The sequence below is a fragment of the Mandrillus leucophaeus genome, unplaced genomic scaffold (assembly GCF_000951045.1).
Source record: "Mandrillus leucophaeus isolate KB7577 unplaced genomic scaffold, Mleu.le_1.0 Scaffold88, whole genome shotgun sequence".
NCBI lineage: Eukaryota > Metazoa > Chordata > Mammalia > Primates > Cercopithecidae > Mandrillus > Mandrillus leucophaeus.
The window spans coordinates 5782385-5809109 of record NW_012109585.1 but is presented as its reverse complement, the minus strand read 5'-3'; the positions used below and the strand labels follow the sequence as shown (position 1 = coordinate 5809109).

At 40.9% G+C, this 26725-nt stretch overlaps 1 protein-coding gene and 1 long non-coding RNA gene across 3 annotated transcripts in view; one reads left to right on the top strand and one right to left on the bottom strand.

Annotated features, from left to right (window-relative positions):
- The window catches only part of RAD50 (RAD50 homolog (S. cerevisiae)), an 86464-nt gene extending 69958 nt beyond the window's left edge, over positions 1-16506 (top strand). For both annotated transcript variants that reach the window (XM_011969272.1, XM_011969273.1), the window contains exons 22-25: positions 10880-10965; positions 11825-11967; positions 14397-14530; positions 15868-16506. In XM_011969272.1, the coding sequence (XP_011824662.1) occupies positions 10880-10965; positions 11825-11967; positions 14397-14530; positions 15868-16054 (550 nt within the window). In that variant the 3' untranslated portion in view covers positions 16055-16506. The remainder of the gene's footprint in view (positions 1-10879; positions 10966-11824; positions 11968-14396; positions 14531-15867) is intronic.
- On the bottom strand, positions 4378-15483 carry LOC105531350. The gene is made up of 3 exons (XR_001004785.1): positions 15439-15483; positions 11902-12009; positions 4378-4680 (listed from the first exon to the last, which is right to left on the bottom strand). It is a non-coding gene; the product is annotated as an uncharacterized LOC105531350 (long non-coding RNA).
- Positions 16507-26725: the final 10219 nt, after the last annotated feature.

The window sequence follows — 26725 nt, the reverse complement described above, 5'->3', positions numbered from 1 at the left end:
CATTCATATACACATATGGCTATTCAGCCACTGATTTCAGCTCACTGCAACCTCTGCCTCCGGGGTTCATGCAGTTCTCCTGCCTCAGCCTCTGAGTAGCTGGAATTACAGGTTCCTGCCACCACATCTGGATAATTTTTGTATTTTTAGTAGAAACAGGGTTTTGCCATGTTAATCTTGAACTCCTGACCTCAAGTGATCCACCCGCCTCAGCCTCCCAAAGTGCTGGGATTAGACATGAGCCACCGTACCCGGCAAGAACCACATTTTCTTTATCCATTTATCTGTTGATGGACACTCAGGTTGCTTCCAAATCTTGGGTATTATGAATAGTGCTGTAATAAATATAGGAGTGCAGATATCTCTTCAACCTAATGATTTCATTTCCTTTGTGTAAATATCCAGTAAGTGGGATTGCAGAATCATATGATAGTTCTGTCTTTAGTTTTTTTAGGAACCTCCATGCTATTCTCCATAGTGATGATTTTGAGTCCTGACCGAAGATATTTAGCAAATTCTTTAGACACTCTGAGTTTCCGTTTCCTCATCTATAAAATAGAATTTTTAAAAATCTATACTGTTATTCAGTATAGAGTCAGAAAAGCTCAGAGGCGATTTAGTCCAGCTTTCTTTGTCATGTTCCATTCTTTAAGTTCTTAAATTCTCTATTCTTAGATAGCACTAAAGAACTAAATTCATTAAGAAAATGTAGGTTTCTTTTCCTATTTCAACATTCTTTGAGGTTGAGGGCTATGCATAGAAAACACTAATAGCAATTGAATACTACATGGTAGCCATAATCAATTTAATTATTGTATCTAACTCTGTATTAAAGAGCAAGTATTTATCAGAGAGATTAAGCAGCCTACCCAAGATTACCCAGGTAAATGGTAGAGATAAAATTAAATCTCAGAACCCCTGTGACATGTTGCTACCATAGTGGCCCCCCTGCCTTTTTTTTTTTTTTTTTTTTTGGAGACAGAGTCTCACTGGTTCTCTCAGCTCCCTCAGGCTGGAGTGCAGTGGTGTGATCTCTGCTCACTGTAACCTCTGCCTTCTGGGTTCAAGCAGTTCTCGTGCCTCAGTCTTCTAAGCATCTGGGATTACAGGCATATGCTACCACCCCGGGCCAATTTTTTGTATTTTTAGTAGAGAAGAGGTTTCGTCATGATGACCAGGCTGGTTTTGAACTCCTGGCCTCAAGTGATCCACCCTCCTCAGCCTCCCAAACTGCTGGAATTATGGACATGACCTTTTTTTGTAACCGTTAAAAAAGCTATTATTTATATAAAAACATTTTAACTGTTACTTATACTTCCTGGTTTAGAACCATAACTTACTTCTATATTGTAACTCTTCAGTGAGATGCGTGTATACATAATATATAGTTGTATATTAGGATTTTGTTCAATAAAAATGTGAGTACATATATGCTTGATACTGTTCTAGATACTAAGTATATAAGGATGAAGAAACAAAATTAAGAAATAAATTCATAACAAAATGGCTAGTAATGGTAGCTTATTACAGTGAAAAATGAACAATGTGAGCGTAACTGATGGGCCCTTAAGCTGGGACCTGATTGAGGAGAAGGGAGCAAGATATGCAAAAAACTGGGGCGCAGGCATTCCAGGTAGAGAGAATAGTTAATGCAGCAGCCAAGATCAGGACGAACAGAAAGTATTTTCTAAGGACCAGGAAGAAGGCAAGCATGGCTGGAATATAGTCAGAGATAGGCCATTCCCAGAGTATGTCATGCCTTGTAGCTGTGGTAAACAGTTTCATTTCATTCTAACTGCATTGGGCAGTCACTGGAGGGTTTAAAGGAAGGAAATAATATAATCTGATTTCTAGTTGGAAGAAATTGCACTGACTGCTGTGCGTGGAGAATGGATTGTAAAGGGCAAGAGTAAAAGCAGAGACCGATGAGGAGACTTGTAGTAACCAAGAGATGGTGGTGGGCTAGATCAGGTAGTAGCAGTGAAAATAGAGGGAAGTGATAGAAGATAGACTTGGAATTTGTTCTGGAGAGAGAGTTGACAGGCCTTGCTTCTGAATTGAGTGTAAGGGAGGGAAAGTAAAATAACCAAAGGTTGCTCCTACATATTTTTACTTGAACAACAGGATATTGGGGGAACAGGTTGCCATTCCTTAAAATGGGCGGGACTGGGGAGAGAAAATCAGTAGTTTCATTTTGTACAGTTTTAAGTTTGAAGTGCTTGTAGACATCTAAGCAGAGATGTGAAGCAGGCAGTTGGATATATAACCTCGAGCCTAGAGTTCAAGGGAAAGGTGTACATTGGGGAGTCATCAGCATATCCATGGCATTTAACTCATGAGATGAGATCACATGTGGAATGAGCATAGAGAGAGAAGGGAAAGGTCCCACCACTAGTTATGTTTGCAAATCCAGTAAATAAGCAGCTGGTGAGGTGGGAAAAAATTTTAAAAGATGTGGTATCTTGAAAACCAAGGGAAGAAAATATATCAAGAATCTAATGCTATTTGGGGTCAAATAAGGACTAAGAAGTGACCCTTAAATTTGACAAAATGGAAGTTGTTAATGACTGAGGAGCAGTCAGTGGCACAGTTGGAACTGAAGCCTGGTCGAGTTGGGTGGGGAGAGAATGGGTAGTAAGAAATGGAGACAGCAGCCAGGCATGGTGGCTCACACCTGTAATCTCAGCACTTTGGGAGGCCAGGGCAGGATCACCTGAGGTCAGGAGTTCGAGACCAGCCTGACCAACATGGTGAAACCCCCTCTGTACTAAAAATGCAAAGATTAGCTGGGCGTGGTGGGGCATACCTGTAATCCTAGCTACTGGGGAGGCTGAGGCAGGAGAATTGCCTGAACCTGGGAGGTGGAGGTTGCAGTGAGCCAAGATCGTGTCATTGTACTCCAGCCTGGGCAATGACAGCAAAACTCTGTCTTGGAAAAGAAAAAAGAAAATGGAGACAACGAATATAGATAATTCTTATAACAACTTCTCCTGTGACGGGGAGCAAGAAAAATGGAGCAATGGTTAGAGTGGACCAGGGACCAAGTTAAATAGGCAGGTTGGTTTTGTTTTCAATTTTACTTGTAAGTATTTTGCTACAAAGTCAGCTCTTCTCTTACTTACAGCCCATTGACCTGCAGACCTGGGGTTTCATATGTATTCACTGAACAGAAAACCATACATAGGAGCCCTCCAGCTATCCCTGCGTACCCTGGGAATCAGCGACAGCAGGAATAAGAATTCCCTTCACTTCCAAGATTAGGCTATAGGAGAAAAACTAAAAAAAAATTCAACAACCCCTGCTCTGCCACTTTGTCAGGCTCTGGGAAAACAGGAATATCATACCCTGTCCCTCCTCCAAACTGCTGACAGTCTTTCTGATGGAGACCTTGGTAGGTGCTCCGTAGTCTGTTTTTGACCTGGGCCTGGGATAAGGAGGAAGGGCTTTTCAGCAGAGAAAAGTGCCTCAGTCACAGAGGCATCATGCTGAGGAGAGTGAGGACCTATGAGGGAGCTTAGTGGAGCCAGGCAGGGGTGGAGAGGTACAGGAGTGCTTTCCAGCAATTTAGGCTTGCTTAAGGAACAAAACCAGGCTGTTTACTGAGTTCTGTTACATGGTACTCAGATGGATTCTTCTAAATAAAAAGAAAAGAAATGATACAAATTTCCCCAAAATTGAGTCTTTGTGGGCTTATGCTTGCAAACAGTGGCCTTCTCAAGGTTTATACAGTGAGCCCTAAATTTGCCTTCTAACCCAGAAGAAAGTAAGGTACAAAATTTCCCTCATTCTTTCACGTCTTAGAATGAAGCATGCAGTCAGTGTAATTGTTGCGTTCAGCTGTCTATTTAAGGTAACACAGGAAATCAGCAGTGCATTTTCAAGAAAAGCTGATTACCATCTGTTATTAGTAATCATCTAAAAACATCAGTAAGTATAAGCATTGGCAATGGTCAGAGAGACACATAGATGAAAAGGGGGAAATTATCCATCATTTGGAATGTATTACCCCATACTAATACAATATACCAATTTAAATGATTTTAGAATATATCACTCAAGATACGGTGTTCTACCCTATGCCCAAAACGTTCTACTCTCATTTTTCCCCAGATGTGGAAGGTTGCATATTAGGTCATACTTCTTTTAAGACTCGTTGTAAACACGTAACCTTTACCATTTTGCATCCAAGGTGGCCAGCTTTCTGTGAGGCTCTTCAGAGCCTGGGTCCCTGCATTCAAGGGGAGCTTCAGATGAGGGCTTTATTCAGGGCTAACCTTATAGTCACCATCTCCATCATGACCATGGATGCAGTAAGGTTTCACAGTAGCTCGTGCAACCTCAAGAGGGTAGATTACAAAACCCAAAGATAGCCACTGGTTTTTCACACCTAAACAAATGTTTATCTTGCCATAGTGGTTGAACCATAGGCTGAATTGTAAAAGCTGATGTTTGGGAGTCTAGCTAAAGAAAATTAAGTTAATGAGTTTAAAGAAGCAAGAACTGGAAGGGTACCCTCCCGGAAGGTGAGATATTGGTCTATGGGGTGTCCAAGGGAGAAAATCCAGTCATGGGTTCTTAGCTTCTGTTTCTGGTTGGGCCAGTAAAGCCTCTTCCTCATCCCTGTTTTCTGCTTATCACTAGAGACAAAACTAAAAACCATGGCTTCAGTCTGCTAAAAGCCTAGAACAAAACAGAACAACAACAAAATAAGGCAGGCTGGGCAAGCTTGTTAAGACTTTCATGGATTACCAGAAATATCAATGCCATTAAAGCCATCATTTTTCCTCATAAAATGCAATCGATTATTACTGAAATTTGTAATGAAATCTTTCAGACTCTTAACGAGTATTTAAATATCAGACTAAAGTAATTTATAAATCATTATTTTCTGAGATCTTAGAGCTTCTCTCTTTTTTTTTTTTTTTCTTGAGACAGTCTCGCTCTGTCACCCAGGCTGGAGTGCAGTCATGCAATCTTGGCTCACTATAACCTCCACCTCCCAAGTTCAAGCAATCCTCCTGCCTCAGCCTCCCAAATAGCTGGGATTACAGGTGCCCACCACCACACCTGGCTAATTTTTGTATTTTTAGTAGAGATGGAGTTTTACTGTGTTGGCCAGGGTGGTCTCTAACTTCTGACCTCAAATGATTTACCCACCCTGGCCTCCCAAAGTGCTGGGATTACAGGTGTGAGCCACCTCACCCGGCCTCTCACTTTCTTTTGAGAACCAGTTTTCACAAGGAAATCATACTACTTCGCATGAGTTAGTATATACATTTAACTGAGAGATGTGCATACTCCAGGCAGGTGGTGGAGCGGATACACTAGCCAGATGACTACTTGACCATAACAGTTTGCAGCCCATGAAATTCAAATCTTTGCCTCAGCACACGGTCATGGACTTTCAAGGTCATTCTGTAAGTTATTTGATGTTAAATGCCTGTAAAGTCCAAGTGACAAAAGTGTGTTAAGTTAATTGGGCCACTATATGTCACTCAATAGCTCCTAGAGGGTTCTTGTACAGGATCTCACTCTGTCACCCAGGCTGGAGTGCAGTGCTGTGATCACAGCTCACTGCAGCCTCGACTTCCTGGGCTCAAGCAGTCCTCCCACCTTAGCCTTCCAAACGCTGGGATTGCAGGTGTGAGCAATCCAGCCCTGAGCTGCTTTCTTTCCATGGCTTCAGCCTAAGTAACTCGCACCTATTACCGTGGTAGCTTTCCCACCTCTTATCTCTTACCATCCTTCCCACCCCCATCTCCACCCATTATACTTCTGTCAGCTTAATTTTCCTAAAGCTGGTGGTCCCTATTCCCTTCTAATTTTAGCAAAGACTTCCATACCTGGGCTTTCCCATTTCAATTCTTACTACCAAGTGTGTTCTAACCAAACAATTTTGTTCCCTTAATATGTCCCATATTTTCCTGTGCTATTTCCCATCCTTGGAATGTTACGTTGATGAAGTCCTTCCCAAATATATGTGATTTTTTTCCTATCTTTGTACTTCATAATATTTTGTACCACTTATGCAACTAAAGCCATTCAGCCTTGTATTACAGATATTTGGGCTTCCCCATACTCCATAACTGCAAACCACAGAACACACTTCAAGGTAGACTTAGGTTCATTTCCATGACAATGTCTAACTTTGATTCAGCCCTTAAGAATTATTACGTTGGTGACATATTTTCATTTCCCTCACAATGGCTTTGCACGTAGTACACCCAAATAAATATTTTCTGTTCTTTGTGAGCATTATCACAAGGTAGGTATTTTTCTGAGTTTTTTTTTTTTTTTTCCATTTAACATAGCGGTAATCTTTTACATTCATATATTCAAGTACTTTGTATTTTTAATGACTGCATATTCTGTAAAATGCATGATATCTACTTTATTTAACCATTATTGAACATATTAGAAAGCTTTTGAATATGTGCTACTACAGATAATGCTGCAGAGTGCGTCTTTGCACACTAGAGCAGATATATCAAAAAGACAGCTTCCTAGAAATGGAGTTACTGGCCCAGAGGTTATGTATATTTTTTAATTAGTGCCAAATTGCCTTCTAAAAACACTTATAAAATTTCCACCGGTAATATATGAAAGTACCCGTTTCCATGTCTGGATTTTGTTACTGACATTTTACTGGCTGCACAAAAGAATGCTTGCACTTTAATTTACATTTCCCTCTTTTTACTAGTGAAGTTAAATGTCCTTTCATATGTTGTCTATTTGTATTTCTTTTCCAGAAATTACCTATTCATATCTCTTTGCCGTTTTTCTACTAGGTTGTCTTTTTCTTGATTTGTCACATTTTAATAGATTCTAGATGTTAATTATTTTCACATACATTGCAGGTGCCTATTCCCAGTTTATCATTTGTCCATCAACTTTTTTTTTTTTTTTTTTTTTGAGACAGAGTCTAGCTCTGTCACCCAGGCTGGAGTGCAGTGGCACAATCTCAGCTTACTTCAACCTCCGTCTCCTGCCTCGGCCTCCATCTCCTGCCTCGGCCTCGCAAGTACCTCAGCCTCCGTCAACTGCCTCGGGACTACAGGCATGCACCACCACACCTGGCTAATTTTTGTATTTTTAGTAGAGACAGGGTTTCACCATGTTGGTCAGGCTGGTCTCAAACTCCTGACCTCAAGTGATCTGCCTGCCTCGGCCTCCTAAAGTGTTGGGATTACAGGCATGAGCCACTGTGCCCAACTACCTCAGCTTTCTTTATGGTATCTTTTGTAACTTTTCATTTTTAGGTAGTCAGATCTTTAGTCTTTTGATTTATGTTGTTCCTTGTTTAGAAAGGCTTCCCAATCCTAAAATTATCAAAATGTTTTCTTCTGATGGTTTTATTTTACCTTAGCTTTTGTTTTGTTTTTTTCAGACAGGGTCTTACTCTGTCACCGAAGCTGGAGTGCAGTGGCATGATCACAGCTTACTATAGCTTCAACTTCCCAGGCTCAGGTGATCCTCTCACCTCAGCCTCCCAAGTAGCTGGGACTACAGGCACTCACCACCACACCCAGCTAATTTTTAAATTTTTTTGTAGAGATGGGGTCTCACTATGTTGCCTAGGCTCAAACTCCAGGCTCAAGCGATCCTCCCACCTCAGCTGCCCAAATACTTTAGCTTTTAATCCTTTCATTCATTTGGATTTTATTTTGAGGTTAGATAACAGGTAATGTTATTTTTTTATCCTTTGTAACACTATTGAAACCTTTCCAGTTGATTTGAACTGTTGCAGTTATAAACTAACGTTCTGTATGCATTTGGGTTTGTTTCTGGATTTTCCTTTGTACACCAACTTTTAAAATTTATTTTTTTTCTTTTGTATTATCTCTTCTATGTGAACTTTAGAGTCAGCTTATGGATTCTATTAAGCATTTTTTAATCATATTGGGATTTCTGTTTGGATTGTATTTAATTTATGGATTATTTGAGGAGAACGGACATCTTTGTAATATCAAATCTACCATTCTGGACTCCTTAGTATGCATCTCCTACTCAATCACGTTCTTTTCTCCTATGGTAAAGTTTTACAGCTTTTTCCTCCAGCTCCTATACCCTTTTGTTAGACTTATCCTAGGCATTTTATGGTTTTTATCACCACTGTGAATGGGATCCTTTTTTTTCTATTGCCTTTCCTACTGGTGTTTGCTCTAGATAATAAAACTTCATTTTTATATATTTATCTCTGGCTACCTCATTAGTCTGAATAAGTTTTCAGTTGATTTTCTTGGATTTTCTAAGCATACAGTTCTGTCACCTGCAAAAGCAAAAACAGGCTTTTCTCTCTTTTTTTCATTTTTCATTTCTTTTTAGTTAGGAATTTGAATTGTGAAATCCTTAAGTTGTTAGGGATTTCCAGGACATTATTTTAGAGCAGCCATAATAGGAGGCATCTTTCTCTTCTTCTTAGTTTTAGGAGGAACACTTCTATATATTTTAAATTAAATTTGATGCTTTCTGTGGATATCTGAGGGAGTCATTTTGTCCAGTTAAGAAAACGTTCTTCGATTTTTCACTTAGGATATTTTATCAAAATTCAGTGTTATAGTGTATCAAATGTTATTTTTGACATCTGTTACTACAATAATTGAATTATTTTACCCAATTTTACTGTTTCTTGTTGTAAACACTACTTGGTCATGATGTATTCTTTTTACTACCCTTACTACTAAATTTGGTTTTATTTAGAATGTTTATATTCATAAGCAAAATAGCCTTGTACTTTTTTCCCCTTATGTTTCTCCTTGCTGTGTCACACTTTATATACTTGTGAACTAGGTGTATCTTGAAGATTTGATAACATTTCCTCATAAAACTGAGTCTGGTGGCTTTAAAAGATGGAATTTTGACTGCCTTTTCAATTTTAACTATCATATTCAAGGGCTATTAATATCCTAGCCACTTTTCTCTGATCTTGAACAAGTTACTGATTTCATTGAATCTTAGTTTTGTTAACAGTAAATGGAGATAACAGTAGCTAATTCCCAGTATTGTAAGGATTAAATGACATTGATTATTTAGCATAGTTTTGTCTCGCATATGGTAAATGGTCATCAATAATAATCATTATTATCATTGTTATTCCCTTATGTAGATTACTGTAGCAACCTTCATCATCCACATCTCTTACACAGTACAGCTGTAAATTCCACAGTAGACAGGATATGAAGATGAATTAATGGTCCATCCCACAGTGGTAGTTATCAGCTCCATCCGACACACTCTTTGGTGGGTTGAGACCTCTCCCTGAACTAGAGCTTTTTCCCACAGTGCTGTGTCTCAGCAGACCTGGCCATGGGACAGGATGCACCACCTGTGTTGTATAAGGGAGCCAAGGCAGACTGCATGTGTGCGCCTTGGCCACCCCTGCCCTGTCTGGAGCTTGTTCTCCACATTAGAATGCTTATGTTAGTTTTTGAAGATTTTTAACTTGAATGGAAAGATAACTTTTTTTTAATGTCATTTGAAAAATCAGGATCATAATATATAAGCTATGGAAAGGCAGTCTTTACATGATTGGTCTAACATTCCATCAGTTTTGTTTTGTTTTTAGGAAATACTTAGATGTTTTGTCTCCTTTTGAAAGGAGCATAAAATGTTAGGCTGGGATAAATGTATAAGGTAGAAAATGGAGACTTGTTGCATTCTCATCAACAAGCAGAATATGGTTTTTTCCAGTCTTCTACTACTTCACAGTCCTTCATCTGATATTTAAAATGTATTTATGTTGAGTCATTTCTTTCTCTCTTGCTGGTGAACCAGAAGATCATGAAATGATTCTACAGAGGCAGTAGCATTATGTTCAGTTTCTTTTTTTGTATGCATCAGATAAGAGGCCTGCAAATGGAAGTAAGTCGCCTCACATCCTTTGTATGGTGATCGCAGTAATGTTTGCCTTTTTACCACTAGTGCAACATTTATTAGTTCATAAACCCGCTTCCAGAGAACTTAAGGGCTTTTTGATGAAAGGTGACTGTAGTGGGAACAGTGTTAGGTTTTGACAGGCTACTTTTGTTTTTACAAATATTTCTGTTCTTTCTTTTTAGTGTTTAGAAACTACTACCTTAAAAGAGAGTTGGGGACAGGGACATGTCTGGACTAAGTGGAAGTTAGTGCTTAGAGTTAGGATTTGGAATATAAAGATGGAAGTTAATATTTAGAATTAGGATTTCTGAATCTATGAATAGGAAGGTAAAATAAAATTTTGATGTCAGTTCAGCTTAAGCTTCTAAATCATTCTCGCTGAACCAGAGCTTCCCATTGGTAAAAATGTAAGATCTGAGGAATAAAAGGAGCGTAAGAAGCTGACTTTTGGTAAGCCCTAACAGTGATAGAAGAGGGACAAGGCGGCAGTTCCAGCAATTCTCATATTTTCCCCCATAGACTGTTCTCATATTTTCCCCATAGACTGCCGGCTGCTTGGCCAGCCATAAACCTCCTCCCCTTTAACTCCCTCTCGTTCATTCAGCAGGCCTTCCTGTGACCCGTGAGTATCAGTGGAAGCAGTGCCTCCAATAAGTTACCACGGCCTAAGAAAAATGTCTACAAAATTATGTTTCCTGAAGTTTTCACAGTATTTAAGTATTTACTTAAAGGAGATTTGTTGTATCCTATAGAGTGAATATGGAGAAGGGTAACCCTGGAGCACTAGAAATAAGCCTACTAATTTTCAGTATTAGCCAAGCAGCAAAGTTTTGCTGCTGTTTATTTTTTCTAGCTCTTACTATATTCCACTTTTACCATTGCAAATATTGAGGAAGTTATTTATATTTTATATACATTATATATTTTATGTATTTTAGTATTACTATTACACATAATTATATATCTTTTATATATATAAAGTACCAATGGCTTCTTCTTCCAGAGCAATAATGAAATTTCACAGTATGAAAATGGAAGAAATCAATAAAATTATTCGTGATCTGTGGCGAAGTACCTATCGTGGACAAGGTGAGTACCATGGTGTATCACAAATGCTCTTTCCAAAGCCCTCTCCACAGCTCTTCCCCTTATGACCTCTCATCATGCCAGCATTACCTCCCTGGACCCCTTTCTAAGTATGTCTTTGAGATTTTCTAAAAATTCTTATCTTGGCAATATCTTGTAGCAAGAAAATGTAAAGTTTTCTGTTCTAGAGCCTAACAGGACTTACATATTTGACTGCAGTAGGCATTATATTTAGCTGATGACATAATAGGTTCTGTCATAGTGTAGATAGGGATAAACCAAAATGCGATAAGAAAAAACCATCCGGAGGAAACTTTTTTTTTCAGATGGTCTCGCTCTTCTTTGTCACCCAGGCTGGAGTGCAGTGGCGCAATCTTGGCTCACTGCAACCTCCACCTCCCAGCTTCAGGTGATTCTCCCACCTCAGCCTCCCGAGTAGTAGCTGGAATTACAGGTGTGCGCTGCCACGCCTGGCTAATTTTCGTGTTTTTAGTAGAGATGGGGTTTCACCACGTTGGCCAGGCTGGTCTCAAACTCCTGCCCTCAGGTGATCCACCCGCCTTGGCATCCCAAAGTGTTGGGTTTACAGGCATGAGCCACCATGCCTAGCCCGGAGGACGCTCTTAACGGAAACTAAGAAAGACAGAGTTGAGGCTGAGGAACTGGAGCATCTGGGTTGCTTCTGGCCAAACCACCAGGCTCCTGAATCCTCCCAGCCAGAGAAAGTGGTTCCACACCAGCCATTTTTTCCCCTGGTAATGTCAGCCTCGTGTGTTGTTCCTAGGCTTACTTGATAACGTTTGTAAATGACAAAAGGCTACAGAGCATAGGTTCCTTTAAAATATTCTTTTTTCTGTGTCAGATATTGAATACATAGAAATACGGTCTGATGCCGATGAAAATGTATCAGCTTCAGATAAAAGGCGGAATTATAACTACCGAGTGGTGATGCTGAAGGGAGACACGGCCTTGGATATGCGAGGACGATGCAGTGCTGGACAAAAGGCAGGTATCTCAAAAGCCTGGGGAGCCAACTCACCCAAGTAACTGAAAGAGAGAAACACACATCAGTGCAGTGAAAGCACCAAGGCTACACCTGAATGGTGGGAAGCTCTTTGCTGCCACATAATATGAATCAGGCTCAGCTACTATTATTACTCTCTCCTGAAGCTAACCATCATTTCCTGCAACATTATGTAACGTAGACTTTTAAAAGAAGGGCCTGAAGCATTCTTGCAGCATAGGCTAAATGTAGAATAAGAAGCTGAAGACCTGTTAGAGTTTTCATGGCACTCCTTATCAGAATAAGGTTACTGTCTCATCAGTTATAAGATGTACCACTATTTTATGTGCCAGCAGGAATGAAAAAAATGCAATTATAACCATAAGATGTTTCAGAATCAGTGACATCATAGTATTGCAAACCAGATTCTAGCTTAAGCCAGAATGAACATAGGAGGGAGTCTCACTAAGGAAGTAGCTCCTCATAGGACTAAGTCCCCACCACCACATACTCAAAGACTTAGCTGCTGGGTCAGGCCCCTTTCATCAGGTGAGGCTCTGTGAGGACAGCCTGCGTTGGAAATCAGGAAGAGGAATGAAGTTTTAAAGAGTCAGGAATATGGCATCCTTGGGGAACAAGGCTGGGTCCTTCACTGTGCACAGATTTGTAACAAAGATGTCACAGATTCTTGAACTTTCTGCTTTCAGATTAAGGCAGAAGATTACACTTGAGAACACCTCTAGGCCCTTGATTTTTTTTAAATAAAATTCTAAAATCATAGAAATGGATGCTCACATTATCTAACCCATTTTCATAGTTTGCAATTTTTGCTTAAAGAACATGCCATGCAGCTGGGGGCATGGTGGCTCACGCCTGTAATCCCAGCACTTTGGAAGGCCGAGGAAGGCAGATCATCTGAGGTCAGGAGTTCGAGACCAGCCTGACTAACATGGTGAAACTCCATCTCTATTAAAAATACAAAAATTAGCTGGGCATGTTAGCGTGTGCCTGTAATCCCAGCTACTCGGGAGGCTGAGGCAGGAGAATCGCTTGAACCTGGGAGGCAGAGGTTGCAGTGAGCCGAGATCACTCCAGCCTGGCAACAAGAGCGAAACTCCATCTCAAAAAAAAAAGAAAGAACATGCCATGCATATATGTATTATGTTGTCAGCCTAGACAGCTGATACCAATTTAAAGCATCTGCAGATTACTATCTAAATCAGTCTACAAAAATGACCAACTTGTGATCTGTAATCAGTATCCCTACCTACTTTGGTGATTTTTAGTGATAATTATAAATGAGAAAATACAGAGTGTGAAACATGGTCTCTTTGGATTAAAAATACTTACAAAAATATCTTGAGGAAAAAGATTTTCTCTAGCTATTCTGAGTTATGAAAATTAATTAGCAATAATTGCCCCCTTGGTGTGAGGGGAGAGAACAAATAATGGAGGTGGGCGTCCATCCTACCTAACACTGGCTTTTGTTGAGGCTCTCGAAGCCAGCCAGGGACTCTGCATGTGAGTGGGTGGTGGTAGAGTTGACAGCAGTTTGGATTCAAAGACAGGAAATGCCTGTCCCTCACAGGGCCAAGCTGTGGCTCTGTCTTCTGGCTTGCCTAGGCATCAAAGACAAGACGTAAACTATTCTAAAATTACCAACTCATTGATTCGTGCACACCCACCCACAAATTGAGGGGGAAAGGGGACTTACAGCTCACAACAGAGTAGTTTATACTTCCCAGAATAGCCCTACTCTGTCAATTCTGTGTGTCTTGTATCTTCAGATGGCTTCAGTTAGGTCTGAGGGTTTTCGTATTAGGTTTCTAGTAACCGTGAAAATGCCTAACAGTTCCAGTTACTGGGATTTTCTACAGGTAAGCTTAACTGAAACCACACTTCTATACTCCTGATACTTTGACCTAGGATTTTCTTTTTTTTTCTCTCACTCTCAGAATTATACACAAGAATATGGAAATTTAAAGGTAGCTGAGAAAAAGTGAGAGGCTCTAGAAAATGTGTCAAAGTTTTCTGACAGATCCCATTATCAGGAAAATAGCCAGGTCAAGAATTTTTAAGGTTGCTAATCCTACAGGTTTATTAAAATTACAGATAAATGGCATTGTCTCTGTTTCTAGCCTTTGGTCTCAAGTTGGTTGTAGCTGATGTAATTTTTTATGTGAAGGCATCAGCATTGCTCTGAGCATTTTGTTTTGTGGTGAATGATGGGCTGAGATCATGCAGGTTCTCCTTCTGGAGGACATAAGAATCTGGTCCCAGTGCTGGGCTCTCCCAGAGGGCAGTGCTTTACCTAACAGTGAACCTGTGATGTTTCCCACTTTTCCCTCTAAAAAGATCATGTCAGGACTGCTTGCCTGCCATGAGATGAGAAGGTCTGTGCTGGGCTTCTCACATAGGGGCTTTTTTCCAGGTATTAGCCTCACTTATCATTCGCCTGGCCCTGGCTGAAACGTTCTGCCTCAACTGTGGCATCATTGCCTTGGATGAGCCAACAACAAATCTTGACCGAGAAAACATTGAATCTCTTGCACATGCTCTGGTTGAGTAAGTATCTCACATTTGGGGACAGGTTGTGATAGTTTTTCAAGATCAAGAGAGTTCTGTGGTGAAAACGTTCTCTAGCTGTGTTCCCCACTTCTTGGGGAAGCCAGTTGGTGCCAGGCCCTGGGCTTTACCTTTTGATAGTAATTCTTCAGATCCCTCCTAAAGGAATTAGATGGTGAATAGCAGTCCCAGACACATCCTGCCACTCCCCAAGTGTGTTCACAGGGAGAGGGTCACTGGAGGGGTTCCTGGTCTGGTTTTCCTGTAAACCTACCAGAGGAACCCACATGTCATGCACAGCAATTAGCATGCCCTGCTAAGACATCTATAGGTAGTGGTAGTGGATTTAGGACTGTCTCCCCAGCTTTCCACATGTGTCAGACAACTGTGAAGAATGACAGAGCTCTTACTCAAAAAGCTTATTTGAGATTAGGTAAAATCCAGTGAGGGTAAAATTGCACATACCTTTTACCACATTCACCTGGGGTGGGTACAGACGCCAAGGTTGTCAAGCAGCTCTTGCGTAAGGACTATGCTGGCAGAGAAAAAGGCACTTTCCTTGAGGTCAAAGGAGGTGTTTCAGGCACTCCTGGCTCCAGACAGACCCTTACTGGCAGAGAGGGCCAGAAGGAGAGCTGAGCAGCACAGGGCCACCTTTCTGCAGCCATCGCAAGTAAGGGCAAGTGCTTTTGAAACCTCAAGTACATCCAGCTCCAGGAAGGGGATAAGTGGCTAGCTAAAAGAAAAAGTCTTTCAGGTTTCAGTCACATTGCTGGTTACCTCAGCAAAATGTTCCCAGAACACCCACTCACATCCCTGTGTGTCATAGTAATGATGCATCTAGTGACTGGTGGTGGCAGAATTCTAAGTAGACCCAGCTCTTAAGAAAGCAGTGTTATTCCCCTTACCTGCAGTTTGTCTTTATTACTTTAAAATTTTTCTTCCAGAGAAAAGTAGTAACAGGTCAGGAAAATCCCAGGCGAAGGAATAAGCCTTCTATAGTTGAACAGTTTGGGTATTAAGGAAAACTCAATAAAATAATTATACCTGCTTTAGTGAGAACTTCTGGAAGAAACTAGTTCTTGTATTCCTATGAGTCCCTAAACCAGACCTAAGTGAGGAGTCAGCCCATGTGTCCCTACTGTCTGGAGAGGAGATGAGACTCCTGCCTGGCTGGCCTGAAGGTCCAGGGTCGCTCCTCCACTTCCTGCAGGGTAGCTGGGGCCCTGACACACACAGCACAAGTTCATGTGTCTGGCAAGGTTTGCAGTGACTTTTCAAATCAAAGAAGGGGTTATGCTCTTTACTGATAATATGTTCTAAATATATTGTTTCAGGATAATAAAAAGTCGCTCGCAGCAGCGTAACTTCCAGCTTCTGGTAATCACTCATGATGAAGATTTTGTGGAGCTTTTAGGACGTTCTGAATATGTGGAGAAATTCTACAGGATTAAAAAGAACATCGATCAGTGCTCAGAGATTGTGAAATGCAGTGTTAGTTCCCTGGGATTTAATGTTCATTAAAAATATCCAAGATTTAAATGCCATAGAAATGTAGGTCCTCAGAAAGTGTGTAAGAACAAACTGCTTATTTCTGATATCAACTTAGTAAGAAAATATATTCTTTCAAAGGAACATTGTGTCTAGGATTTTGGATGTTGGGAGGTTCTAAAATTATGAAACTTGTTTCACTGAAAATTGGACAGATTGCCTGTTTCTGATTCCCTGCTCTTCATCCCATTCCAGGCAGCCTCTGACAGGCCTTCAGGGTTCAGCAGCACAGCCGAGACTCGACTCTGTGCCTTCCTCCCCAATGCAAATGCATGCTCCTTCTCAAAGCACTGTTGAGATAATTACTGCCTTGAAAATTTATGGTTTTGGTATTTTTTTTTAATCATAGTTAAATGTTACCTCTGAATTTATTTCCTTGCATGTTGTTTGAAAAACTGAGTATTAATATCTGAGGATGACCAGAAGTGGTGAGATGTATGTTTGACTCTGCTTTTAACTTTATAAATCCAAGTGACTTCTCTCTCTGGGACTTGGTTTCCCCAACTAAAATTTGAAGTAGTTGAGTGGGGTCTCAAAGTTTGACAGTGAACCTTAAGTAATCATCTAAGTCAGTACCCACCATCTTCTTCCCCTACATATCCCTGCCAGATGGTCATCCAGACTCAGGGCTCTCTCTACAGAGAGGAAATTCTCCACTGTGCACACCCACCTTTGGAAAGCTCTGACCACTTGAGGCCTGATCTGCCCATCGTGAAGAAGCCTGTAACACTCCTCTGCATCTATCCTGTGTAGCATCCTGGCTTCACCATCAATCCTGATTCCTCTCCAAGGGGGCATTGCCGTGTGGAAGGCAAGCCAGGCTCACTCACAAAGTCAAGGCCTGCTCCCTGTAGGGTCCAACCAGACCTAGACGAGCAGGCCTCGCCATATGCTCTTCAGATGCCATTTCTAAGAAAAGCCTAATCACAGTTTTTCCTGGAATTGCCAGCTGACATCTTGAATCCTTCCATTCCACATAGAATGCAAGCAGGTCACACGCTTTTGAATTACGCTTTGTGGAGTTCTGTTTTTCAGAGTCAGCCGGGTCTTGATTCAGTCACATGGCATGGTTTTGTGCCATCTGTAGATATAACGAGCATATTGCCTAGACAGCTTTTCTCAGCTGGGTCCAGAAGAGAATTAAGCCCTAAAGTCCTAAAGCGTCTGTGCTAGGTTAAATAGTTGGCCCCCAAAGATAGCCAGGTCCTGATTTCTAGAACCCGTGACTGTTACTTTATATGGCAAAGGAAACTTTGCAGATGTGATTAAAGCTAAGGACCTTAAGACAGAGTGTCCTGGGGGCGGGGGTGGAGGGGGGTGGTTCCTAAATGTAATCACAAGTAAGATGAAGAGCACATCAATTCTAGTCATATAGTAAACATCCACAATAGCCAAGATATTTTTATCCCAAGAATGCGAGATTTCAGAAAATGAAAAATCTGTTGATAAATCATCACTATAATAAAAATCTGTTGATAAATCGTCACTATAATAAAAATCTGTTGATAAATCATCACTATAATAAAACTGAAGGGGAAAAAATTCTGAAAAATTCTAGCAGCTATATTTGATAAAATTCAACATCTAGCTTTAGCAAACTCAGTTTTGCAAAGAATATTTTCTTAATGTTATCTGTTGCTAAATCAAAATTAAACAGTCATCTTAATTGCAAAATAAAACATTTCTCAGTAAATATTAAAGCCAGTTACCTTCTATCAACATGTTTCTGAAAGTGCTAGTTGTTGCAGCAAGGAATAACAAAGGCAATACAAAACCAATATAGGCAGTGAAACAAAATTATCATTTGCAAGTAAAAACAGACTTCCCAGTTTTAAATCTGGTTTCCCCCTGAGTATGTGGCATCCTTGGCAGCACTTTTGAGAGTGGCTGCTTTCGTTCAGATAGGTGCCTTTCTGGCTTCTCATTGCTGCTTCTAGATCATTCTCCAAATATCCCCCCTTCCCCACATTGGAATGAATAGCCATCACAATATGGATGGAGGTTAGAATGAGCCAGACTGCCTGGGCTCAAATCCTAGCACACCATTCATTAGCTGGGGACCTTGAGCAAGTTATTTGTCCTCTTTTGTTTCTGTTTCCTTATATGTAAAAGTGAGTAAAATGGTACATGTTTTATAGGGTTGTTATGAAGATTGAATGACATTATTTATAAACTGCTTAGAACTGCTTGCCACCTACTAAATACTGTGTGAGTGTTCAAGAAAAACCTGTCTTCATTTCACTCTTGTTGCAGTTATCTTTTATTCCCAGCCTGGTTACTCCCTCTTATTTGTTGAAGAGTTTAGCTCCCGGTTCAGTGTCACCCCATTACTACTAATCATTGCTGATTTCAGTATCCAAGTGATGGTCTAATACACTCCCTGGCCTCTCAACCTTTTTTATTTTTATTTTTTGAGATGGAGTCTTTCTCTGTCACCCAGGCTGGAGTGTAATGGCACCATCTCAGCCCACTGCAACCTCTGCCTCCCTGATACAAGCAATCCTCCTGCCTCAACCTCCCGAGTAGCTAGGATTACAAGCATGCACCACCATACCAAGCTAATTTTTGTATTTTTAGTAGAGACAGAGTTTCGTCATGTTGGCCAAGCTGGTCTTGAACGTCTGGCCTCAAGTGATCCGCCCACCTCAGCCTCCCTCAGCCCCTTTTTCTTTCCTCCAGTGAGAAGACACTCAGTTCTATAGTCTTATTCTAGAGCCCAGTCCTTTTAATAACAATAACTGCACCCCTCCAAAATCTCAGTTTTAAGTATCTCACTCTCCAATAACCCCATGGTCTATACAATTCTCCTGTGGTCCTCAATCCCCACAATTCTTTGACCCCACTGAGATTTCAATCCGTTGATTCTATGGCTTTTTCACAGGTCATTTCCCTCATGCCTGTACTTCTCTCCTTATTCAACGTAAATTCCATGGCCCATCATTATGTCACCCTCCACTGCACTGTCCTCAAACTGTCCTGGCAATCCCCAGCCCTAATGGAATCCAGCTCTGCCTTCCTCCCTGCAACCTCCTTGCAACACCTGCACATCCCATTTCCTTCGCTGTTTCCTCCTCATTTCCCTGGCCCCTCAGCGTCACAGGGTTTCAGTACTCACACGGAGTCTGCACCTCTTTTCTTCTCTGTGCTCACTTATTTGGTGATCCCGTCCAATGTCATAGCTTTAAACCATCTTAGTTTGGGTTCTCCCGGAAGCAGAACGTAAAACAATGCTTCACGTAAAAGTAATCGGTAGGAAATTGGGGAAACTGTGTATGAAAGAGAAAGCAGCCAATGAAAAGTTTACTGTTAAGCCAGCTATGGTAGTAGGCAATTAGAGTTTGGTGCCACAGGGAGACTTTGGGGAGTTTGGCAAAATATATACCTCAGAATTATCCCACCTAAGGGGCAAGAGACCTGGAGTATTTATATAACAACTTCCCAGGGTAACTGAGTGAGAGCTATTCTAGCACGTGTTAGTTACTGGCTTGCCATGTATACCAGCAGAACTGCTTTCCACAGTTTAAAAAGAAAAAAAAAAAATCTGAGCAACATGATGACACCCCATCTTTACACAGAATTTTTAAAAAATTAGCAAGGCGGCCGGGCGCGGTGGCTCAAGCCTGTAATCCCAGCACTTTGGGAGGCCGAGACGGGCGGATCACGACGTCAGGAGATCGAGACCATCCTGGCTAACACGGTGAAACCCCGTCTCTACTAAATTACAAAAAAAAAAATTAGCCGGGCAAGGTGGCGGGCGCCTGTAGTCCCAGCTACTCGGGAGGCTGAGGCAGGAGAATGGCGTGAATCCGGGAGGCGGGGCTTGCAGTGAGCTGAGATCCGGCCACTGCACTCCAGCCTGGGCAACAGAGCCAGACTCCGTCTCAAAAAAAAAAAAAAAAAAAAATTAGCAAGGCATGGTGGTACACACCTATAGTCTCAGCTTCTTGGCTGAGCTAGGAGGATCCCTGGAGTCTGAGGATTCAAGACTGCAGTGCGCTGTGATTTGTGCCACTGCACTCCAGCCTGGGTGGCAGAGTGAGACCCTGTCTAAAAAGAAAGAAAAACCAGATAGCAGCAGCTGAAAGTTGGCAGGAACACATTGGCAGTTCCTAGGATCATAGGATATATGCAGGGCACTGACCACTCCTACAACCACCATCTATACACTGATAACTCATAAATGTTTGTCTCCAGTCCACATCTCTCCTAAATGCTTGACTGATATATTCAGCTGCCTGTGGGTAACTGGGCATCTATCTGCACTTGAATAATAAATGTCTAAGACTTAAAATGAGCAAAACCAATCTTTCTCCCAGAACTTGAATCTCTTCCACAGGCTTTCAGTTAATGGCAACTCCATTATTCCAATTGCTCAGGCAAAAATTGGCATTATCTTTGATTCTTTATCTTACATCTCCTGTCTAATTCATCAGTTTAATACTATGGGTTCAATTTTCAAAACACATCCGGAATCTGACCATGCCTCACCATTTAAACCAACAGTCCCCAACCATTTTGGCACCAGGGACTGATTTCGTTGAAGACAATTTTTCCATGGACGGGTGGGGTGAGGGGGATGGTTTTAGGATGAAACTGTTCCATCTCAGATCATCAGGCATTAGATTCGCATAAGCAGCACACAACCTACATCCCTCACGTTCAAATTCACAATAGAGTGCACATCATTGCTCTGGTCCAAGCCACTGCCATCTCTAACCTGAATAATCTGAGTAACCACCTAACTGCTCCCACTGATTTAGGGCCTGTTCCCCATGGTTCTCAACACAGCAGCCAGCAATCTTTTTAAAAAGTAACTCAAGAAAATGTGTTTCTCACAGGGGTGTGGGTTAGCAATTCTGAAATTTTTATGTATATACTAAAGTCAAACAAATACATACCTGTGTTGTAGATAATACAAATTTAGTTTCTCACTGTTGGAAAAAGGTGTTTGCATATCAGGAAGGGAGGCCATAAAAAGAACCCTGTGGTGTTGATTGAATCCAAAGGATCTGTATAAATTTATAATTTTAATATCTAAAGGATTTCTACTTCAATGAGGATGGAGTAAAAGCCACCCAAAATCTGCTCCTTCATGAAAGCAACAAGACTGGCAAAAATGTCAAAATCAACTTTTTCAGAACTTTGGAAAGCAACTAATGGTTAGCAACAAACTGAGGCGTGTTTATTAAAGGAAAACAGCTGAATCTCAGAGCAGAAAGTGGCATTTTAAGTTGCCCTAATCCCATGCCCCTCTTATTCCATGGTAGCCTTGAAAACCAACAGCCCTCTTAGTGTCTGTGAAAACCAGCAACCTAGTAACCACTGGAGGAGGCAGAATGAATTTGGAGGTCCCCCAGATCTCCACTACTAGAGAACTGCCTCTATTTGACTTGTCTGGCAACTCACTGAAAAGCTCCATTTTCAGGACCTGTCTTTATTTAACTCAGCTCACTCTGAAAACAGCCCTTCCTGCAGAATAATCAGTGGTGGCAACTGGGTAACCCTGTGGCTGCCTGAGGCAGCGTTATCAGGTGAGGCTAACAAAAGGCTGACCAAGAAACTTAAAAGGAAAAATCTGGGAAGATGTCCATGGGAGCTTTGACAAGCTCAAGCATATTCCTGGGAATCTAGAAGTCCATGTGCATGTGCAGGGATGTATGCATGTCCTGAGAGGGTCCTAAGCTCTCATCTCTGGCCGACCTTGAAACTCAATTCATGCCAGAAATGAAGGTAAAGGCAGTTGTAAACTGCCCGCTGATACATCAGTGACATGACTGGACAAATATACACGCATGCATTTGACAAAAGCTAGAAAATTTATTGGTTCAAGGCAATAAAAAGAAAATCTGTCCAATCATTAGCTTACCCACTAGGCTGAGTAGAGACTTCAGGAACCAAACATAACAAAGAATACAGAATTTACAGAATTAGTCCAGGAAAGACACAGAACCAACCAAAAGCAGCAACAATAAGGAATAGTAACAGGTGCAAACCCTGGAGAGGAGGTAATCTGACTTCAATAATCGATGTAGTATTTAAAACAAGACACAAAGGACAGGAACCTACGACCCATGCCATACACAGCAATTTAAAAAGCAGTCAATAGAAACAATCTGAGGAAGCCCAGATGTTAGACTTACTAGGCAAAGACTTTAGCTATCAGCTATTGTAAATATGTTCAAGGAACTAACAGAAACAAAGTCTAAAGAATTAAAGGAAATTATGAGAATAATGTTTCACCAAATTATCGGGACTATCAGTAAGGAGACAAAAAAATAGAAATTCTGGAATTGAGAAATACAATAATGGAAATAAAAATTCACTAGATGGGGTCAATAGCAAATTTGAACTGGCAGAAGAAAGAATCAAGTGAGTTCAAAGACAGGTCAATTGAGATTATACAGTGTGAGGAATAGAAAGAAAGAATGAAGAAAAATGAAGAGAGCTTCAGAGACCTTTGAGACACTATCAAGTGTACCAGAATACCAAGTATGCCAATCATAATGAGAATCCCAGAAGAGAGAGAAAGGAGCAGAAAGACTATTTGAAGAAATAGTAGCCCAAAACGTCCCAAATTTTATGAAAACATTAATCTTTGTATCCAAGAAATTGAACAAACTCTAAGTAGGGTAAACTCAAAGGGATTCACATTTAGATGCATCATGATCAAATTGTTGAAAAAGAGATCTCAAAAGAAAGAAGTAAAGCTAAGAACTGACTTCTCATAAGAAACAGTGCAGGCCTGAAAGCAGTGAAATGACATATTGAAAGTGCTGAATGAAAAAGACTATCAACCAAGAATTATTTTTGCAGTGGTGCAATCATAGCTCACTGTAGCTTCGAACTCCTGGGCTCAAGCAATTCTCTTCAGCCTCTCAAATAAAACTACCACCATGTGCCACCAAAATAAAATAAAAAAAAAATATTTAAGAGACAGAGGTCTTCCTATCTTGCCCAGGCTGGTCTTAAACTCCTAGTCTTAAGCAATCCTCCCACCTTGGCCTCCAAAAGTGCTGGGATTAAGGTGTGGGTTACTGTGCCCAGCCTCAACCAAGAATTCTATATCCAGAAAAACTGTCCTTCAAAAACAAGAAATGAAGACACTCCCAAATAAACATTGTGATAACCTGTCTTCACCAGACTTGCCCCACAAGAAATATGAAAGGAGAATGAATCGTTTAGGATAAAATGAAACTAGACTCAAATGCACATGAATACTCAAAGAGTACTGGTAAAGGTAAATATATAGGTAATATAAAAGCATAAATGTATTTTGGGGGCTGGGAGCAGTGGCTCATGCCTGTAATCCCAATCCTTTGAGAGGCCAAGGTGGGCGGATCACCTGAGGTGAGGAGTTCGAGACCAGCCTGCCCAACATGGTGAAACCCTGTCTCTACTAAAAATACAAAAAAATTAACCAGGCGTTGTGGTGGGCGCCTGTAATCCCAGTTACTCAGGAGGCTGAGGCAGGAGAATCTCTTGAACCCGGGAGGCAAAGGTTGCAGTGAGCTGAGATCACACCACTGCACTCCAGCCTGGGTGACAAGAGCAAAACTCCATCTCAAAAAAAAAAGTATTTTCGGTTGCAACTCTTTTCCTATATGATTTAAAGGCAACTGCATTAAGAATTTTAACACTGTTGATGGGCTTATAATGTATAAAAATATAATTTATATGACAATAATACTACAAAAGAGAGGCAACAGAACTATAAAGGAACTTTTGAAATGGAAATTAAGTTGACATTCATCTAAATTACGGTGTTCATTTGGAATCCCCAGGGCAACCACTAAGAAAATAACGAAAAACTTATAGTGAAAGTAACAAAGTTATTTAAAGAGGGCCCAATGTGATGACACCCCAGTAATAATGAGGACACCTAGTTCCAAGATCTTGATTTTAAAACACCCTCTTCGGCCGGGTGCGGTGGCTCAAGCCTGTAATCCCAGCACTTTGGGAGGCCGAGACGGGCGGATCACGACGTCAGGAGATCGAGACCATCCTGGCTAACCCGGTGAAACCCCATCTCTACTAAAAAATACAAAAAATTAGCCGGGCGTGGTGGCGGCGCCTGTAGTCCCAGCTACTCGGGAGGCTGAGGCAGAAGAATGGCGGGAACCCGGGAGGCGGAGCTTGCAGTGAGCTGAGATCCAGCCACTGCACTCCAGCTTGGGCGACAGTGCCAGACTCCCTCTCAAAAAAAAAATAAATAAATAAAATAAAATAAAACACCCTCTTCAATAAAAATAACTCTGGCTCCTTGAAGAAGTGGTTGATTTCAGGGCTGAAGCAAGGAAAATACAAAATGACCCTAGAATTTTTTGTGGTGCCAGAAATTAAGAAAATATTTACAAAAAAAAAAAAAAAAAAAAAAGTAGAGTTTGTTCGAAGAACACAGAACCCAACCTGAAGTAACTCCCAATGATCAAAGGTAGAACAATTTGAGAAACAAAATAAAGACAGTATTGGAGTATAACCCATAGAGTAAAATAAATATTCATGAACTTACATGGCTATACACAAGTACTTACTTTAAAAAAATTAATGAGGGACAAGGACAGCACTTCTTTATAGTAGAATTACAAGTAATAAAATGTAGAAGGAAAGAGGGAAAAAGAAAAATCATCACTAGGCAAATACCACAATAAAAATCATTTCAGAGACGAGTCACTGATGAAGCTATTATTAGTAGGCACAAATCTGAGAAAAAAATTCTATAATCTCAAACTATCTTTCCCAATATATTAACTAAAAAGGGAAAGATAGTAACTTTATCATGGAAGAACCTGACAGAAACCATCTTAACCAAATGGTCAGGGTCAACATCACCAATAAGAAGGCATGGACCTCATGAACCCTGTGACCTGATGTGGTGAGAAGGCCCCAACTTCATCTCTGTGAAAATGTAGAACCTCAGTGCAATTAGGAGAAAACACCAGGGGGACCAAACGGAGGAACTTTTGACAGCATAACTCATCAGTATTCCTGGAAAATGTAAGGGTTATGAAAGACAAGACAAGACTGAGGAACCATTCAGACTGCAGGAGACCAAAGAGAATTAACTCAATGCACTGTGAGATCCTGGGTTGATCTTGAAACTGAAAAAGGATGTGAATGGAAACACTGGTGAGATTAGAATAGGATCCATAGTTTCCTTAATAAATCCATGCTCATTTTTCTGTTTTTGATCATTGCACTATGATTATGTAATGTGTTACCATTGGGAGAAGCTGGGTAAGGGGAGGGGATATAGAAACTCTCTGTACTATTTTTGTATCTTTTCTGTAAATATAACATTAATTCTGCTGGAGCCTTGATCTTGGATTTCCCAGCCTCCAGAACTGTAAGTAATAAATGTTTATGATTTATAAATTACTCAGTCTTGGGTATTCTACTACAGCAGCACACACAAAATAAGAAAAGGGCCTTTGCACTTGCTTGTACCTTCAGCTTGGAAATTTCTTCCCCCAAATATCTGCATGGCCACTTCCTCTCATCCTTCAGGCCTCTGCTCAAATAACACCTTCTCAGTGATGTCTTACGTCACCATCCGATACATAATAGTGCACTCACTCCATTCTACCTGCCCTCTTTTTTTCCCTCTCCACTATACTTTTCACTGTCTAACATACTATATATCATGTATTTGTTCATTATCTCCACCCACTAGAATGTATCTCTTAGAGGACAGGGACTGTGCTGTTTTGTTTAGCACCTACATAGTGAGCACTCAATAAACATTTCCTTAATGAATATATGAACTTATCATTGTTATGGGAATTATTTGTAATTATTTGTCTCCCAAGGGCTTGGCACAGAAATGTATTACATTAAGTAATAGGCCTGCGCAGTGGCTGATGCCTGTAATTCCAGCACACTGGGAGGCCAAGATAAGAGGATCACTTGAGCACAGGAGCTCAAGACCAACCTGGAAAACAGGATAAGATTGGTGCTACTATGGTTTGAGTGGTTATGAAGTGGGAGTTTATGTTCATTCCATTGTTTTTACTTGGAATTTATATTTTTAATGTAGAGAATTTATAAAAGAGACAAGCAATAAAAGGCAAACATTTATCTTGCACCCCTTTGACCTGGTATTAGTAAAACCTTGGTATCTAAAGGTTTAACCCTATCTCTACAAAAAAAAAATTAAAAATCAGCGTGGGGGTGTGATGGTGCCCTGTAGTCCCAGCTATGCAGGAAGCTGAGGGGAGGATCACTTGAACCCCGGGGGTCGAGACTGCAGTGAGCCGTGTTTGCACCATTGCTCTTCAGCCTGGGTATCAGAGTGAGACCTCGTCTCAAAAAAATACTAATAAATAAGTAAAATATGTCAGCCAGGCACAGTGGCTCACACCTGTAATCTCAGCACTTCAGGAGGCCAAGGCAGCCAGATTGCTTGAGCCCAAGAGTTTGAGACCAGCCTGGACAACACGGTGAAACCTGGTCTCTACAACAAATACAAAAATTAGCCAGGTGTAGTGGCTCACCTGTAGTCTCAGCTACTCAGGAGGCTGAGGTGGGAGGATTGCTTGTGCCTGAGAGGCAGAGGTTGCAGTAAGCCAAGATGGTGCCACTGCACTCTAACGTAGATGACAGAGCAAGACTCTGTCTTTAAAAAAAAAAAAAAAAAAAAAAAAAAAA